At 45.8% G+C, this 17,087-nt stretch overlaps 1 protein-coding gene across 1 annotated transcript in view; it reads right to left on the bottom strand.

Moving 5' to 3' along the window:
• Positions 1 to 17,087, bottom strand: part of trappc10 (trafficking protein particle complex subunit 10) — a 49,205-nt gene that overhangs the window by 1,587 nt on the left and 30,531 nt on the right. The window contains exons 15-22 of the mRNA XM_048603114.1: positions 16,684 to 16,825; positions 15,059 to 15,217; positions 14,316 to 14,554; positions 13,417 to 13,517; positions 12,201 to 12,327; positions 3,111 to 3,278; positions 2,588 to 2,765; positions 1,843 to 2,037 (exon numbers count right to left, since the gene is read on the bottom strand). Of these exons, the coding sequence (XP_048459071.1) occupies positions 1,843 to 2,037; positions 2,588 to 2,765; positions 3,111 to 3,278; positions 12,201 to 12,327; positions 13,417 to 13,517; positions 14,316 to 14,554; positions 15,059 to 15,217; positions 16,684 to 16,825 (1,309 nt within the window). The remainder of the gene's footprint in view (positions 1 to 1,842; positions 2,038 to 2,587; positions 2,766 to 3,110; positions 3,279 to 12,200; positions 12,328 to 13,416; positions 13,518 to 14,315; positions 14,555 to 15,058; positions 15,218 to 16,683; positions 16,826 to 17,087) is intronic.

The raw sequence follows: 17,087 nt of genomic DNA, 5'->3' as shown, positions 1-17,087 counted from the left end.
GACAGACCCGTCCCCACCGGTACTGTACCCCAGTGTTATACAGTGACAGACCTGTCCTCACGAGTATTGTACCCCAATGTTACTCAGTTACAGACCTGTCCCCATCAGTACTGTAACCCAGTGTTATAAAGGTCATCAACCTGAAATATTAACTCTGCTCCTATTTTACTGACATTGTCAAATGCGTTAAGTAGTTGTAGAGCCATACAGAAACAGGCCCTTTGGCCCACCATGTCTGTGCTGACCAACAAACACCAATCTACACTAATCCCACTTACTTGGTCCGTGGCCTACTTTGCCCTGACATTTTAAGTGCTCATTCACATGCTACTTCAATGTTGTGAGAGTACCTGCCCCCACTACCCTTTCAGGCAGCACGTTCCGTATTTCTACCACCCTGTGGGTGAAAAGATTTTCCTCTGATTTCCTCTAAACCACTTACCAATCAGTTTTAAACTTAGGCCGTCTGGTCTTAGACACAAAGATTCTCGATCAACCTGGTGTATGCCTCTCATAATTTTGTACACCTCCATTCCCCTTTCAGCTTCCTCTGCTCCAAGGATTATAAACCTAGCCTATCCAGTCGATCCTCATTACTGAGATTTTTCATCCCAGGCAACATCCTGCTGAATCTCCTCTGCACACTCTCCAGTGTAAAAACGTCCTTCCAATAGTGTGGCGACCAGAACGGCACACGGTATTCCCCCTGTGGCCTAAGCAATGTTTTATAAAATTGTAACAAGACTTCCCCGCTCCTTTATTCTATGCCCAGCATTTTCTGCTTTTATTTCAGCGTTCATAAATCTGATTCTGAGTTGGCCTCAGGTGAATTTCAAAACCGCAACTGCCTCTGTTGATGTGGAGGCCACTCAGACCGATTGTGCCATCCTGTTCCTGTGCTATGCTACTCCTGAGATTTCATAGGGATTCAGCATTCCACTTTGCCTTTCCCATTCTTAACCTCTTGCTGTAATTCTGAGTGTTCTGTTTGGTTAGAAGTCAGGCGACACCGGGTTATAGTCCAACAGGTTATTTGAAATCACAAGCTTTGTAAGCACTGTCCCTTCGTCAGGTGAAGTACAAAGAGGCACACAGGCACAGAATTTATAGCAGAGAGATCAAAAGATTGAGGCAGAATAAATTGGATTATAGGTCATCCCTTCACTTGCTATTCAGCTGTTGACACACTTTTGATCACCTGCACAGACTTACTATTCAAACTGTCGATAATCCACTCATAACATTCATATGATCTTTTGATCTCTCTGCTATAAATTCTGTGCCTATGTGCCTCTCTGCACTTCACCTTACAAAGGGGCTGTGCTCCAAAAGCTTGTGATTTCAAATAAACCTGGTGTCATGTGATTTCTGACCTTGTCCACCCCAGTCTAACACCGGCACCTCCACATCAGATCTTCCAGTTGATTGCAGTTTTTAAATCTCACCATTCTGAATGCCTAAATATCTTTGCTCTTCCACATTATCCAGCCATCCCTCCATGAAAAGGACACTTATTACTTTTGAATAAAGTGGTACCACATCACACCGAATAAATTCTAACTACCTTTCCCATCTCACCGTCCTATCAGAGTCTCTCTGCAGCAGCTTGTAGCTCTCTTACTCTGTTCCCAGTTGGATGATCTGGTTTGCACACCATCTGACCCAGATTGTAATTGGCCACACACACAAATCTGGCACAGGACTGAACACTGTACAACATCCATCTCTCTCTCTCACTCACACTCTCCCTCACCAATGCTCGCTAGGTCAGAAACTGTGATAGAGCAAGGCCCCTCTCTAATGGCCTCCAGCATGAAAAGCTCGACTTCCTCAATCTCATACCTGTCTCCATTTGTCCAGACTGGCTGGGCTGGAATGGGAGGTACTTGAAGAGCTTGATATCAGGAAATGGGAGAAATCCAGCAAACAGAGGCATCACTTCCATGTGCACTTTGTGAGTGGCACGGGCTGCAACTGGCATGGAAATTACTCCCGAGCTCTTACCACACACTGCCCAGTTACTGCTGTTGTCGACAACTGCAAAGGAAAATAGGCATTTTAAAGTTCTACTGAGCTGGAATAACCAACACCACTGCACTTCGTCACCAGAAGTCATGTTGACAACGCCCAAATCATTTCATAACAATATTTCTGCTGTAAATTCCATGTAAAGCTCCCTTTACTGTCCCAGGACAGGGCCAGCATGCAGATCGACACAGAATAAAGCTCCCTTTACACTGTCCCCATCAAATCAAACACTCCCAGGACAGGGACAGAACAGGGTTAGATACAGAGTAAAGCTCCCACCGCACTGTCCCCATCAAACACTCCTAGGACAGGGACAACATGGGGTTAGATATAGAGTAAAGTTCTCTCTACACTCTCTAGAGGTGAGAGAGCCAATCAGCTCCTGTTGAATTTGGGAGTAGTGTGAAATGTTGAGTCCCCCTCTGATTACACTGACAGCAACTGCCAGATGGGGTTTATTTTATTTCAAATACTGTAGCATATAGGTTCAAATAAGAGACAATTGAAAATGCAGAGACTTAGAGAGTCAACAGGGCTGGATCATGCTGAAACACCTTACCTTCATACATCAGCTTGGTGGTACAATACCCATCACAGTCCACCAAAGATTCATCCTTATCCACCTCGGTGAGGTCAGACAGACGCACAATCGACACTTCCAGATTGCACAGGGTTCCTGTTTTACACATCTCAGCTCCCAGAGGTGGGAAGATTTCAGCTTTAACATCATACAATGTCTAAGGAGAAGGAGAGAGCACAGTTACGGCACAGTGGAGGCTCAGGGTGTTACAGCACAGAACAGGATCATAGTGGGAGGTGGTTTGTCTCGTGTCCACAGACCAGGACTGAGGGGCTACTGACGGACATTATCATTTCACCTCCATCCCCCACAATCGGAGCTAAGGAAACCTTCGAATCAAAGGGAAATATTGGGAAAATCTCCGATTGTCTGAGACTTTCATTAAACAATACTCATCTTGGTCTGTACAGTTCCTCAATGTGCAGTGATTTAGAACCCAGGCTCATCCCTTACCCACAACCTCCTGAAGTCCCAGATTGTGTGATTTGGTTCAAAGACTTACACAGAAATTGTCCAGTTTAAGCTCGTAGGTGAACGGTTTAATCAAGCCCGGTTCCTGGCCTGTTAGCGGTGTGAAGGCCACACTGAATTGGCAGTGAAGAGAGGTTCCCGGATCCTGGCTCCACTTTAACTCCCACAGGAAGAACATGGCCTGTTTGCTGTAAATGTGCTGATACAATAAAACAGAGCAGATGTTGATCACGTTTCTTCAGCCAGAGGGTGGTGAATCTGTGGAACTTATTGCCTCTGAGGGCTGTGGAGGCCAAGTCATTGAGTTCATTTAAGACAGAGATAGATAGGTTCTTGACTGGTAAGGGGATCAAGGTTTATGGGGGGGAAGGCAGGAGAATGGGTTTAAGAAACATATCAGTCATGATCAAGTGGCAGAGCACACTCGATGGGCCAAATGGCCTAATTCTGCACCTGTATCTTCTACATCCAACACCAGAGAAGGCCAACATTCAGAATAAAAACTGAAAGTGACGGTGAAACTCAGAAACTCAGATCATCTGTGGTTCTGAAGAAGGGTCACTAGACTCGAAGCATTAACTCTGTTTCTCTATCCACAGATGCTGCAGACCTGCTGAGTTTCTCCAACATTCTCTGTGTTGCTTCAGATCTCCAACATCCGCAGGATTTTCTTTGCCAACATTAACACAAAATCAAACGAACAGGAGCAGTAGGCCATTCAGCCCCTCGAGACTGCTGCTCCATTCAGTGAGATCACAGCTGCCCCTTCCCACATTCTCTCTATCTCCCCTGATATCATTAGTTTCCAGAACCTGATTGATTTCTGTCTTGAATTTGCTCTGTGACTGAAATTCTCAACCATAGAGGGGCACTGGGGGAAGCTGAAAGATTCACCAGTCTCTCCCCACACACAGCTCAGCACCTTATTCATGCAACAGGATGGGCCTGAAAGGAGGTAAAGTCCTGGACCTACGAGTACCCAGTGCAGAAGACTCATGCAGTGACAGGGACACAACAACAGGGCAGCAACTCAAGTGTCACAAATATTGCTCAGTTCTCGGTGTGATCCTTCAGTACAGAAGCTCAGTTCCATCTCCCTCCATTCACGCAGAGCTCAGAAATCTATTGGTCTCAGCTTGGAATATACTCACCACCTCAGCATTTCTCTGGGGCAGAGAAAATCACAAAATCTCAACATCCAGAGTGAAGAAACAGCTCCTCACCATCACTGTGGAATGGCCAGCTGCTTCTTCCTAGTCTGGGAGCCCATGTTTAACACTCTGCAGAGAGTGAAACTAGCCTCTCTGTACTGACTCCCCCAGAACTGGGCACAGTTTAATTTAATCACTGCTCAAATCTCCAGGTAAAATAGGGCCATCCTCCTCAACAGCATTGATACTAAAGATCTGGACATGGAAACTTTTATTCAAACTCTTGGCTAGGAAAGGGACAGTGTGGGTAAAAGGCAATCAGCTATAGTCACATTAAATGACGGAATAGGCACAATGGGCTGAATGGCCTACTCCTACGTGATGCTGCATTTTGGAAAGGCAAATCAGGGCAGGACTTATACACTTAATGGTAAGGTCCTGGGAGTGTTGCTGAACAGAGACCTTGCCGTGCAGGTTCATAGTTCCTTGAAAGTGGAGTCCCAGGTAGACAGGGCAATGAAGATAGTATTTGGTATGCCTACCTTTTTTGGTCAGTGCATTGAGTATAGGAGTTGGGAGGTCATGTTGCAGCTGTACAGGACATTGGTTAGGCCATTTTTGGAATACTGCGGGCAGTTGTGGTCTCCCTCCTATAGGAAGGATGTTGTGAAACTAGAAAAGGTTCAGAAAAGATTGACAAGGCTGTTGCCAGGGTTGAACGGTTTGAGCTATAGGGAGGGGCTGAATAGGCAGGGGCCATTTTCCCTGGAGTGTCGGAGGCTGAGGGGTGACCTTATAGAGGTTTATAGGATCACGAGGGGCATGAATATGGTGAATAACCAAGGTCTTATCCCCAGGGGGGGGGGGGGGGGGGGGGGGGGGGGTGGGGAGAGTCCAAAACTAGAGGGCATAGGTTTAGGATGAGACGGGAAAGATTTAAAAGGGATTAAAAGATTAAAAGGGCAACGTTTCACAGAGAGGGTAGTGCAAGTGGAGGCTGGTACAATTACAACATTTAAAAGGCATCTGGATGGGTATATGAACAGGAAGCGTTTAGAGGGATATGGACCAAATGCTGGTAAATGGGACTAGATTAATTACAGAAAGTTGGACGGTATGGATGAGTTAGACCAAAGGGTCTGTTTCCGTGCTACACAGCTGTATGATTCTACATTCCTACCTTAACCTTGCCCCATCCCTAGCCCCCTCATTGAGTAATGAACTGGCCTGGTGGAGGATCACTGAACCTCTCCATTAGACATGCTGCTGCAGAACCTTCAGTGTCCAGTGCCCAGTGCCCTCAGTGACCACCGGGCTGGGCTCAAGTGGATTCAACCCATCCACTAGTCCAGCCTCTCTCAGAATGCACTGTATCAGAGCAGTGAGAATGTGAGAAGCGGCTCAGAGCATTAGACACAGGGACTGACAGTACAGATTGGGCATGGCCAGGAAATCACGAACTACCCACCAATCACTGATAGTGAATCAGTAACTAGAGATCCATCACTGGTTTGTGAGCCTGTAACTAGCGACCATCACTGTCAGTGAATCAGTAACTAGTGACCGATCACTACTTCGTGTTTATGATCTCAGCTGATGGCGATACTGGAGAGGATACAGCCTGGAGCAAATCAATAGTTACAATGTGGTTACTATGGCGCTGAGTCACTGAACATACTCACATGAGGCTACTAATGTCCCCTTAGCAAAAGAACATCAACATTATAGATGCAAGGGGGAAAAATAACAAACTATCTGAAATGGACTAATTATAAATATCAGAAATGAACCTCCAACCTTTTAACTATTTCCACTGACGGGTCACTATTTCCACTGACCAGTTCTGTTTTCCGTTGGCACAGCTGGACCTAGTTTCTATCCAGAAACACACACACTGTATTATTTCTTTGGGGAATGATGGCTTTCTGTAAATCGCCATCTTGATATGGTGGAGAGGTCTGAGTGTTCTGTTGATTCTGAGAGCAATGCCATGAGGAGATTGAAGATATTGGTGTGACATCAAGGCTGCAGCAGTTGGGAGATCACTGTCATCAAGGTTCTCTTGCCATTGGAACAGGATCGTGCTTCTTTCAAGAACCATGTGTCTGCTGATGTGCAACAGCAACTCCATGTTAAAAAATATTCCACACAGGGGGTCTACCTAGAGAGGTTCAGCCCTCACATAAACATAACACAGAACTGTGGTGATTGCAGAGAGGTGATGGGGACAGGATTGAGAGATCTGGAAGTCCCTAGCTCCAGATCGGCACATAGGCAGTGGAGATTGACTCAGCAGTTTCCCTCTTGGAACTGGAACAGGTGGCGGCCTTGGCAGCTTCCATCACGACTGAGTAACCCTCTTCAGGATCTACTCTGCTCAGCCCACACGGGATAGGGGCGAGAAAAGGTGCCCCAAAAAATAGTTTGTTCCATCACTAACCAAGCTGGAGAACCACAGCCAGCAGCTCAGCTACCTGCGGTCTGAAAACCAAAGTCAAATTCAATCTCACAATGTACGAACTCTCATGGACAATGAGCAAAACTATCATTCAGAACAAAGAGCTGCCCTTGCTGCCCAGGAACTCCAACATTGATATTACTGCCCGGCAGTAGACTTGAACAGCAGGCGATGAGCAGCTGAGAGAAGAAGGTGGTGGTTACACCTTCTCTGGGAGAGGAAAACCAAAAGATCAACCTTGGACCCAGGGAACTGGATTTGCTATCAAGAATGAGCTTATTAACTGACTCTCAGACACCCCTGTTGGCAGGAACAATCATCTCGTGACTCTCCATCACAACCTGTGAGGAACCAGCCTGCAATGGTGATAAAGTGCCCTTACTCCAATCCTTGATGTCATTGATGAGTCCAAAGAAGGCTTCTCCTCCATGCTGCACACCAACATCCCTAAGCAAGAAAAAGTTATCCTCCTTGGAGGCTTTAACACCAGGGTTGGAAAGGAGGCCCAACTCTGGAAAGGAACTACTGGATCAGGAGTCAGGAATTGTCACTCCAGCTGGATTTTGTGGCTCACTGCAGAACACTAGTTGGTCATGACAGTTCCACCAAAAAGGCCTCTTGGAGGCATCCACAATCAAAGGACTGGCATATGACCAACGACATCATCGATTCAAGACCTCAAGGATGTCCTCATTACCAAAGCAGTGACCAGTGCAGATGACTGCTGGAGTGACCACCAGCTCATCCGCTCCTCAATGTCCATCAAATGCCACCAGAAGCAGCTGCAGACAAAGAAACTGTTCAGAAAAAGGCACAACGTTGAGCAACTTCAAGAGTGGAGCAGACTACTGTCCATTCAACAAAGTCTTCACCAAAATCTCCAAACAGTTCATTTTAATGGAGTGGAGGAAACTGGAAAGAGCTGAAGACAGCCATTCTCTCATGTTGTGAAGAAATTGGCTACAAGATCTGAAAACACCAAGACCAGTTTGACAAGAATGACCACCTCATCCAAGACGTCATTGACAACAAGTGAAAAGCTCTCCATGGACAGCAGGACAGTGAAGCACAGAGGAGAACTCAACAAACAGTAAAGGTGGAATTACAAAGAACAACACGGGAAATCAAAAACCAATGGTGGACCGAGAAAGCTAAGGAGCTGCAACTCCCTGCTGACACTCAGGGGTCCTTCAGTGCCACCTCGGCAATGTACAGACCCAACACCCTTGGCCTTAAAACTGGTGTGGAGTAAAAATTAGATTAGATTAGATATTATTGTCACATGTAGCCGTGTACAAGAGTACGGGAGTACAGTGAAAAGTGTAGAGAGTCACCACTCTCTGGCACCATCTTAGAATACAATAGTTAGAGTTTGAGAGAGACAGGGAGAACCACAGCCTCTGATGGACAGATTGCTTCAGAGAACTCATAAACCGGGCTACAGTCGTCAATGAGAACCTCTTTTAGGAAATGCCCTAACTCCCCCCTCAATGATGATCTTGGAGTGCCACCTAATGTGGCAGAAATTGAAGCCACCATTAAACGTGAAGAATGGAAAAGCAGCAGAAGTTGACAGGATTCCAGAGGAAATTTTTAAATGTGGAGAAGCAGAGCTTGTCGGTCATCTCCATCAACAGGTCCTGAAAATCTGGGACAAAGAAGAAATCCCCACCGGTCTCAGGGATGCTGCCATCACCACTTGTCTTCAAGAAAGGAGACAAAGTGGACTGTGGGAACTACCAAGAAGCCTCTCTACTCTCCATTAGTGGGATGATCATGGCCTGAATAGTCACTAGGCGCTATCTCCGAGTCTCAGAGGAAATCCTTCCTGAAAGTCACTTGGCTTCCAACCAAACTGTGGAACTACTGACATGATTTTTACTGCTCAGCAACTCCAAGAGAAATGCCGGGAACAACACGTCAGTCAGTCTACATGGTCTTCATTGACCTGACCAAGGCTTTTGACTCAGTCAGTAAGTGCTATCAAAAGCCAGCTGTCCAGTAAATTCAACAACATTCTCCGTCTCTTCCACAACAAGGTATCAATGATGATTCTCACTGACAGAAATATGACAGAATTCTTCAAGATCAAGATGGGGTCAAGCAGAGATGTGTCAGTATCCCCACCCTTTTCTCCATCTTCATTGCCACCATTCTTCATCTTGTCAAGTACAAGTTTCCCAGTGGTGTGGGCATTATCCACAGGATAGGCAGAAAACTTTTCAACCTCAACCGGTTGAAATCTAACAAAAAAAACGACACTGGCCTGGCATGTGAAACTTCACTACGTGGCTGACAATGTCACCTCTGCTCTCCGAGAGGAGAATCCTCAAGTCTCACTGAATGCCTTCACAGAAGCATACAGAAAAATTGGTCTCAGCCTCAAGAAGACTGAAATCTTTTATCTGTCCCAGGGCAAGTTTTGGTTCATCCCTCCATTAAGATCAACGGTGAAGTCCTGACTAATATGGAACATTTCCCTTACTTGGTAAGATACCTCTCATCTAAGGCTGACATCAATGTGGAGATTCAATGTCATATCCAATCTGTTGCCTACGGATACCCAAGGAGGAGAGTCGTCAATGTCCATAACTCCTGTGCTGATACCAAGATCCGTGTGTGTAAGGCAGCATCCTTCCGACTCTTCTATATGGCTCGGAAACTTGAACGGTGAGTAGACACCACCTCAAGGCCCTGGAGAAGTCCCATCAATCTTGTTGATAACAGATTCTCTGCATCAGTTGGAAGGACAGCCATACTAACATCAGGGTCCTTGAGGCAGTGAACAGTACCAGTACCGAGTCCATGATCATCTGAAACCAACTCCGCTGGGCTGGCCTCATGTTAGGATCCCTGCGTTCTAACTTCCAAAGTAAATCATCTTCACCCAGTTCAGGGCAGGCACTCAAATGAGAGGACGACAAAGTAATAGTTTCAAAAACTCCCTGAAAGCTTCCCTCTAGAAATGGAACATGGATGTCAACACATGGGAGATCCTCGCTCAGATGAAACTGACTTGGAGGAAGCTCCTGTACGAAAGGACGTAATTCTTTGAAAATACCCAGCGGCAAGAGGAAGTACAGAAAAGGAGCCAGAGAAAGGAATGCCAGGGATCACAAGGCCAAGGACCAATTCCACCTCCCGGAAACACCTGCCAAACGTTTAGTTGGAGGAACGGGCTCATCACCACACAAGGTCCCACAGAACCCAAGAGCAGTGGCACGGAATTTCCTCAGTGAATAATCGGACTCGTTAGTGAGTGATTGCCACTGCTGAGTTAATGAAGAAATAAAGTTAAATAAATTAAAATGTTATAATGGATAGAAAGGATACAAACAGATAAAGCACAATAGCCCATATCGTGGAAAATTACCACATACCACATAGCACAGATATCCGAGAGCAGGAAATGTAAGACACAAAGAGTGACCTTTTCCCCTTTGATGAAGGAGAAGCAGGCTCAAGTGTGTAATGTGCTGACATAAGGTGCAATTGAGCACATAGGACTCCCAAAGAGAGTGGGATCTTCTCATTGTTTCACGTCAGAACTCAAAACCCTGTCAGTACCCGTCAATAAACCTTTTGTAGAGGATCAGGACAGTGACCACAGTCACCCTCAGGTCAGATTTGTGAAGTCAGGGGTCAGATTTGCACCCTCTGAGCAATCAGGACATTCCATGCCATTTACTGAGAGCTAATTAGAAATTTTGGCACTTAGACTATAATGTTCAGAAAATATGTTAATTCTTCTTGCTTTCAGGAAGCATGGATTTAGTTTTGAATAAGGAAGTTTATATTTTGTTTTAAGATTGTGCAGCCTGTTTTAAACATTTAGTTAGGAGTTAGACCATGTGACATACCAAGGTTAGGTGATAGAGTTAATCATCCACCCAGAATGCAGCTTGTAACTGTGATTTGTAGATAAAAGTTACAACTATTTGTAACTCAGTGGGAGTCTTTGACCTGCTCCCCACATACACATGAATAAACCACTTGTATCGTGGACTTGGATTGCTAATTGTTGAATCTGTTATTTAGCACTGCCCATTTAACTCCGGAGAACCTGAAACCATCTGCAAACACAGCTCATTAACTTCAAAACATGGAGTACTTAAACTCCTCTTCTTCTGCCTGTTGATTCTGGAATTTTGTCTTACTAACATTAAACCATTAATAACTTCTGTTCTCTTGCCATGACTGTTCTGCAGACTGATAAACTGCACTTTTTCTTTAAAGCAAGCTATTCCTCCCTGAATTACCTACTTCTATCTACATACTCAGAGCTTCTGGATGGTTCTAGATGCAGGTACAGTACAACATTTAAAAGACATTTAGACAAGTGCACGAAAAGGAAAGGTTTAGAGGGTTATGGACCAAATAGAGGTAAATGGGACTAGTTTGGGAAACCTGGTCGGCATGGATGAGTTGGACCAAAGGGTCTGTTTCTATGTTGTATGAATCTATGACTCTAAGAAGTCCTGTACCTGTCGCCCTATGTCATAAGACCCTTCATAGATATGCAACAGCCAAATTTCTTTCTCTCTCAGACCTTGTTTCTAAATTTTATTCAATTGCATGTAAATAAAATTCTAGACAATTGTGCACCAAGCACACAACTTACAAACAGAACTAAAACTTTAGCCATCCCTGCTTAACACACAAAGAGAAATGCAAACCAAACATAAACCCATATATAAGCTCAGAGTATGTAGACAGAAGTAGGTAATTCAGGGAGGAAAAGCCTGTAAAAGAAAGTGCAGTTTATCAGTCTGCAGAACAGTCAGGGCAAGAGAACAGAAGTTATTAATGGTTTAATGTTAGTAAGACAAAGTTCCAGAATCAACACTTCAGAACCCAAATTTCCAAATTTATATCAGTAACAATAAAACATCATGAACCTTCATCAAAAGTGAATCAGGAACTAGGGAAACTGATTGAGGGTTTTCACGAGTTAGTGAATCAGTAACTGGGGACACCATTGAGGATTACTACTAGTTAGTGAATCTATTGTTAGCGATATTGTTTGAGGATTATCACTGGTTAATGAATCAGCAACTGGGATACTGGTTGAGGTTACCACTGGAAGAATGAAGGTAGAGTTTGATGATGTTTTTAACACAATTATTGAAAGAGGCCTTGTTCCCTGAGGGTAATAGAGATACCACACTTCATTTTAAGGGCCATTGGATAAGAAGTACAATGGTTAGGAATGAATGTGGGAGAGGATCAAGACAATCGAAGTGGAGGTCACTGCTCCAGGTCAAACCTAGCCAGAGCAGGGATAGTAGACTGAATGGCCTCCTCCAGTGTTGAAATGACAATCAGGTTACAGACTTGGGACACTGAGAGAAGGAGGCTCTGTTTGGGTTCCGTGGAGGATGGGACTCGGCCCTTGGTAAATCAAACGCCCACATTATTCCACATCTTCTATCCAGGGACACATAGTGGGAAACCAGAGAGTTTCAACCTCAGTTAAAAAGGTAAATCTTCTTACAGTCTGTAGGAAACTTACCTGCTGTTTGAGACAATTCAGTGACACAAAGGTCAGGTCTGAGTACTTAGTGACTTCTTCCAGCTGAGGGTCAAATAACTGGAACCCAATTTCAGACAGGTTGTGAACACACACTTGCAGATACTTCCTACACAGTAAACGAGAGTGAGAGAGAGATGCATTGAGTAGAGGAGACCCATGGGAACAGATCAAACATTCAGCATATAGATAACAAGGTGTAGAGCTGGACGAACACAGCAGGCCAAGCAGCATCATAGGAGCAGGAAGGCTGACGTTTCGGGCCTAGACCCTTCATCATGTCCAGCAACACAAATTTGACTGTACTGAGTCTGTGTTGTTCCATTATATAACGATTCACAGCCCACTGAAAGGAAAAGATTTTCCTCATCTCTGCCTTAAATAAGTGATCCTCATTCTGAGATTATGTCCTCTGGTCCTAGACTCTCCCTCAAGGGGAAACCACTTTTTTACATCTAGTCCCCTAGAAATTTCTCCTCATTAGACAATCCCTCCCTACCTGGGACCAGCTGAGTGAACTGAACTTCTCTAGACTGCCTCTAATACTAGTATATCTTTTCTCAGATAAGGGGCCCAAAACTGGCCACAGAATGGGGTCCAGTGACCCTTCCTCAACTGTTCCCAGTTTTCCCAGGAATTTCTTGAATCCTAGCTTTTTTAATTCATGGACGATGACTCTCAAATCACTCTGTTCTGTAGCTTTCTGTGGTCTTTCTCCATTTAAATAATATTCAGCTCTTGTACTCTTCCTGCCAAAGTGCATAACCTTACATTTCCCCACATTATATTCCATCTGCCAAGTATTTACCTAATTGCTTCACCAGTCTATAAACCCTCTGCAGATTCTACGGTCCTCACCACTTATCTTCCCACCTACTTTTGTGTCATCCCCAAACTTGGATACAGTTCATTTACTTCCCTCATCCAAGTAGTTATTATATATTGTAAATAATTGTGACCCTAGCACTGATCCCTGTGGCAATCCACTAGTTACAGGTTGCCATCCTGATAATGCACCTCCCCCACCCACCCCCCACTTATCCCAACTCTGCATCCTGTGAGTTAGCCAGTCCTCTATCCATGTTAATTTACCAGCCCCAGCCCCGACTACAACTAATCCCCAATCTCTTCTACTCCCCTTCCCCACTCACACTCATTCCCGTCTTTGGGAAGGTTCATTAAGTGGGGGGGGCTTTACCTTCGGCCCGATGATAGAAGCGAGTGCTTAGCATTGAACGGAATGTTGAAGGTCAGGGAGACCAGGGAAGAGTAAATGGACCATGGGCAGTCGACGGTGATCTGCATTTCCAAAACAGAGAGCACACGTCAGCAGTTATCAACATGACCACAACCTAGGGACAGACCACCAAAGACAGCACATACTCCCGAACCCAACAGCCCCCTCCCCAAACTAACATACCCAAACTGACAAACCCCCACAAACCACCATCACCCCACTGCTGAGCCAACACTCTCCCCCACCCCACCCACCGCCCCCCCGACCCTCCCAAACCAAACTGACAGTCCCCTTTAAACCCACAATCCCCACCAAAACGTAAACCCTCCCTGAACTGACACCCACCCAATGTGAAACCCAACCCCCCCCCCCCCCCCCCCCCCCCACCACCCCACGACCAACAACCCATACCAGGTGGCAGTGGGGGAAATGGATGTTGAACATCAGGTTGGGGGAATGTGTAGGGAGTGACAGGAGGAGACTTCAGGCCTGACGTTATGGGAGGGGTTTGGGAGGAAGAATGCTAGAGATCCACTCCCCGGGCCAATGCCCAAGAACCCACTCCCCATCTCCTGCCCCAACACACACCCTCCCTTCCTTCCTTCACCCTGCCAGTTCCCCTGACAATATTCCATTCTCCATCCACCCTCCCCACACCCACAACCCCCACCACATGCCAAAACCACCCAGCCCCACACATACACTCCGAAACCCCACACATACACGTGCCCATACAGAGTCCCCTTACCACACACAGCCCCACTTCACACAGACACACACACACACACACACAAATCAACACAGCCACCCCTCCACCCCCATATAGTGATGTCTGCTCTTCTCCTCTCCCTCTGATTGACCTTCTGTTCAATGGAGGTCATACAAGGACCATCCACTTTAGTTTTCTCGAGTCCTTTGCGAATTGTCTTTATTTCGGCACTGGGTTTCTCGGAGTCTGGGGGGGTGGGCAGTGTGGATGGCAGGTGACAGATGACGCGTAATTCAAACTCTATCTGATGGTAGGCAGCAGCCAGTGGCAGAGATATACTGGTAATCTTTCCAGACGATTGGATGGATAACGGAGCCTCAGAGACTTTGTCTACACATAAAAAAAAAGTTCCTTTAAAACCAAATTATCACATGGTATGAGAGCTTGGAAATCTGCTCACCACCTTGCCATTTAAATTGTTAACACAACAACATGTACTCCCAGGAAACATATACAACACTGTCACAGCATAAAGCTCTCTCTACTCTGTCGCTATCAAACACTGCCAGGACAGGGGCAGCAGGGGGTTTGATCCAGAATAAAGCTCCCTCCACACAGTCCCCATCAAACATTCCCAAGACAGGCGTAAAGTCATGGTTCACTATTTCCACTCTCATGTTCTTAAAGTGTTTTATTGTTATTTAATATTCTGTTTGTTCCTTGTTGTTACAAATGGAATTGACACCAACAGTATATGGAGCTCAAAGCCTGATTGGGCAGCAAGCACACAGGTTTGGTCTGTTAGATATTGCCTGAGTATAACTCTGCCAGACAATGTCTCCCAGCTTCTCAATGATGCCCACTCTCTGAGGATTCGATCAGTGTCTCACTCACCCCCAGTATTGGTTGAGACTGTGGCAGTGCTGCTCGCTGAGTGCAGGATTGGCAGTGTGTCAGTGATACTGAGCTGCAGCGCGTCTCCATTCTTTACAGAGTAATGTCCTGTCTGGATGGTGAACTTCACTTGTTGAGAAATACCCGCTAGGAGGCTGTCTGAATAAAAAGAGAGACAGATAATTATTATGCAGCACAGGGGCATTCAACTCGAGCTGATTACAACAACTCCATGTGACGATCGCATCACCCTGGATTCACATGCAGCCCGTACATTCAAACAAGTCAGATGGTTGACAGCTCAAATCTCATTCAAGAGAAGACAGCACAAAATTCTGGTTGATTGCACGATGCAATATTGAAAGAATGCTGCAGTATCAGAGGGTCAGTACTGAGGGAGTACGTCTCTCTCAAGCGAATATTGACACCTTCCCTTTGTTCGAGTGAGAATGCTCTGCCCTTGGAGACCCCTCTCCCTGCAATGACCCTTCTCCCCAAAGAGCAGTCACAGTCAGACCAATGCAAGATATACAACAGCCTTTTCACACAGGGACTTGAGTCGAGTAAAGCTGTCTTGCTGCAGTTGTTTAGCGCCCTGGTGTGACTGCACCTGGAGTATGATGGACAGTTTTGGTTTCCTTATCAAATCCAGCGGAGGTTCGCCAAATCAATTCCTGGGATAGCAGGGCTGTCTGATGAGAAGAGGTTGAGAAAACTGGGTGTATGCTCTCTTTAGCCAGTCACAGGGCATGACAGGGTGGATAGAATACAGAACAGGCCCTTTGGCCCACTATGTTTGTGCTGACCATGATGTCACCCTAAACTAATTCCATCTACATGCACATGGTCCATACCCTTCTATTCCCTATCTTTTCATGAGTCTGTCTAAATGCCTCTTAAACTTCGCTAACATTTCTGCTTCCACTACCTCCCCTGGCAGTGTGTGTCAGGCTCCTACCACTGCCTGTGTAAAAAAAACTTGCCTCACACATTTCCTTTGAACTTTCTCCCTCTCACCTTAAACCTATGGTCCCCAGTACTTGACAATTCCACTCCAGGAAAAAAAAAACTCTAACTATGCACCCTGTCCATGCCTCTCAGAATTTTATACACTTTTATCGGGGCACCCCTCAGCCTCTGACACTCTAGCAAAAGCAAAGCAGGTTTGTCCGATCTCTCCTTATATCTAGTACTCTCCATTCCAGGCAACATTCTGGTAAACCTTTTCTGCATCTTCTCCAAATCCTCCACATCCATCCTATTGTATGGTGACCAGAACTGCACATAGTACTCCAAATGTGGCCTGACTCAAGTCTGGTACAGCTGCAACATGCCATTATTGGAATATGTCCAGTGGATGGAGTATTTGTAATCTGTGGGCAGAAATGGGCTAACTTTACCCTGAGATAAAGACTGAGACAAGAAGGAATTTCTTCACTCTGTGGTTGGTGGATCTTTGGGTTTCTTGGCCTCAGAGGAGCTGTGGAAGCTCAGTCAAGGAGCAGGTTCAAGACAGAGATCAACAGGTTGCTGCTCAGCTGTGACTGAGATGAATATCAGAGCAGGCTTGATGGCATGAATAGTCTACTCACATTCCTGTTTCAATTGAATTCGAAAGAACTCACCGGTCATTGGCTCTACTTTGAGCTGAGGTTCCTGAGAGTATGCTTCATATTGAATGATTGGATAGATGTGAGGAAGAGTGAACTGCACTATTCCCAGAGAGGCAGAGAGCTGGCGCAGGGTGTAAATCCCAGCTTCCTTAGCCTGAACAAAGAAATAACAATGAATGAGGCTACAACAAAACACAGCAACATCCTCCCAACTACGTAGTACTGCAACACTACCCGGTATATATCTGAAGGCTCTAAATCTCAGTGGGGTACAGGGTCCCACACACACACACACACTCACTGACTCTCGCTGGGGTACGGGGTCACACACACACACACACCCTCGCTGGGGCACGGGGCCACGCACCGACCCTCGCTGGGGCACGGGGCCACGCACCGACCCTCGCTGGGGCACG

This window comes from Rhincodon typus, chromosome 11 (assembly GCF_021869965.1).
Source record: "Rhincodon typus isolate 14 chromosome 11, sRhiTyp1.1, whole genome shotgun sequence".
Taxonomy (NCBI): domain Eukaryota; kingdom Metazoa; phylum Chordata; class Chondrichthyes; order Orectolobiformes; family Rhincodontidae; genus Rhincodon; species Rhincodon typus.
This window is presented reverse-complemented; position numbering and strand designations above follow the sequence as displayed.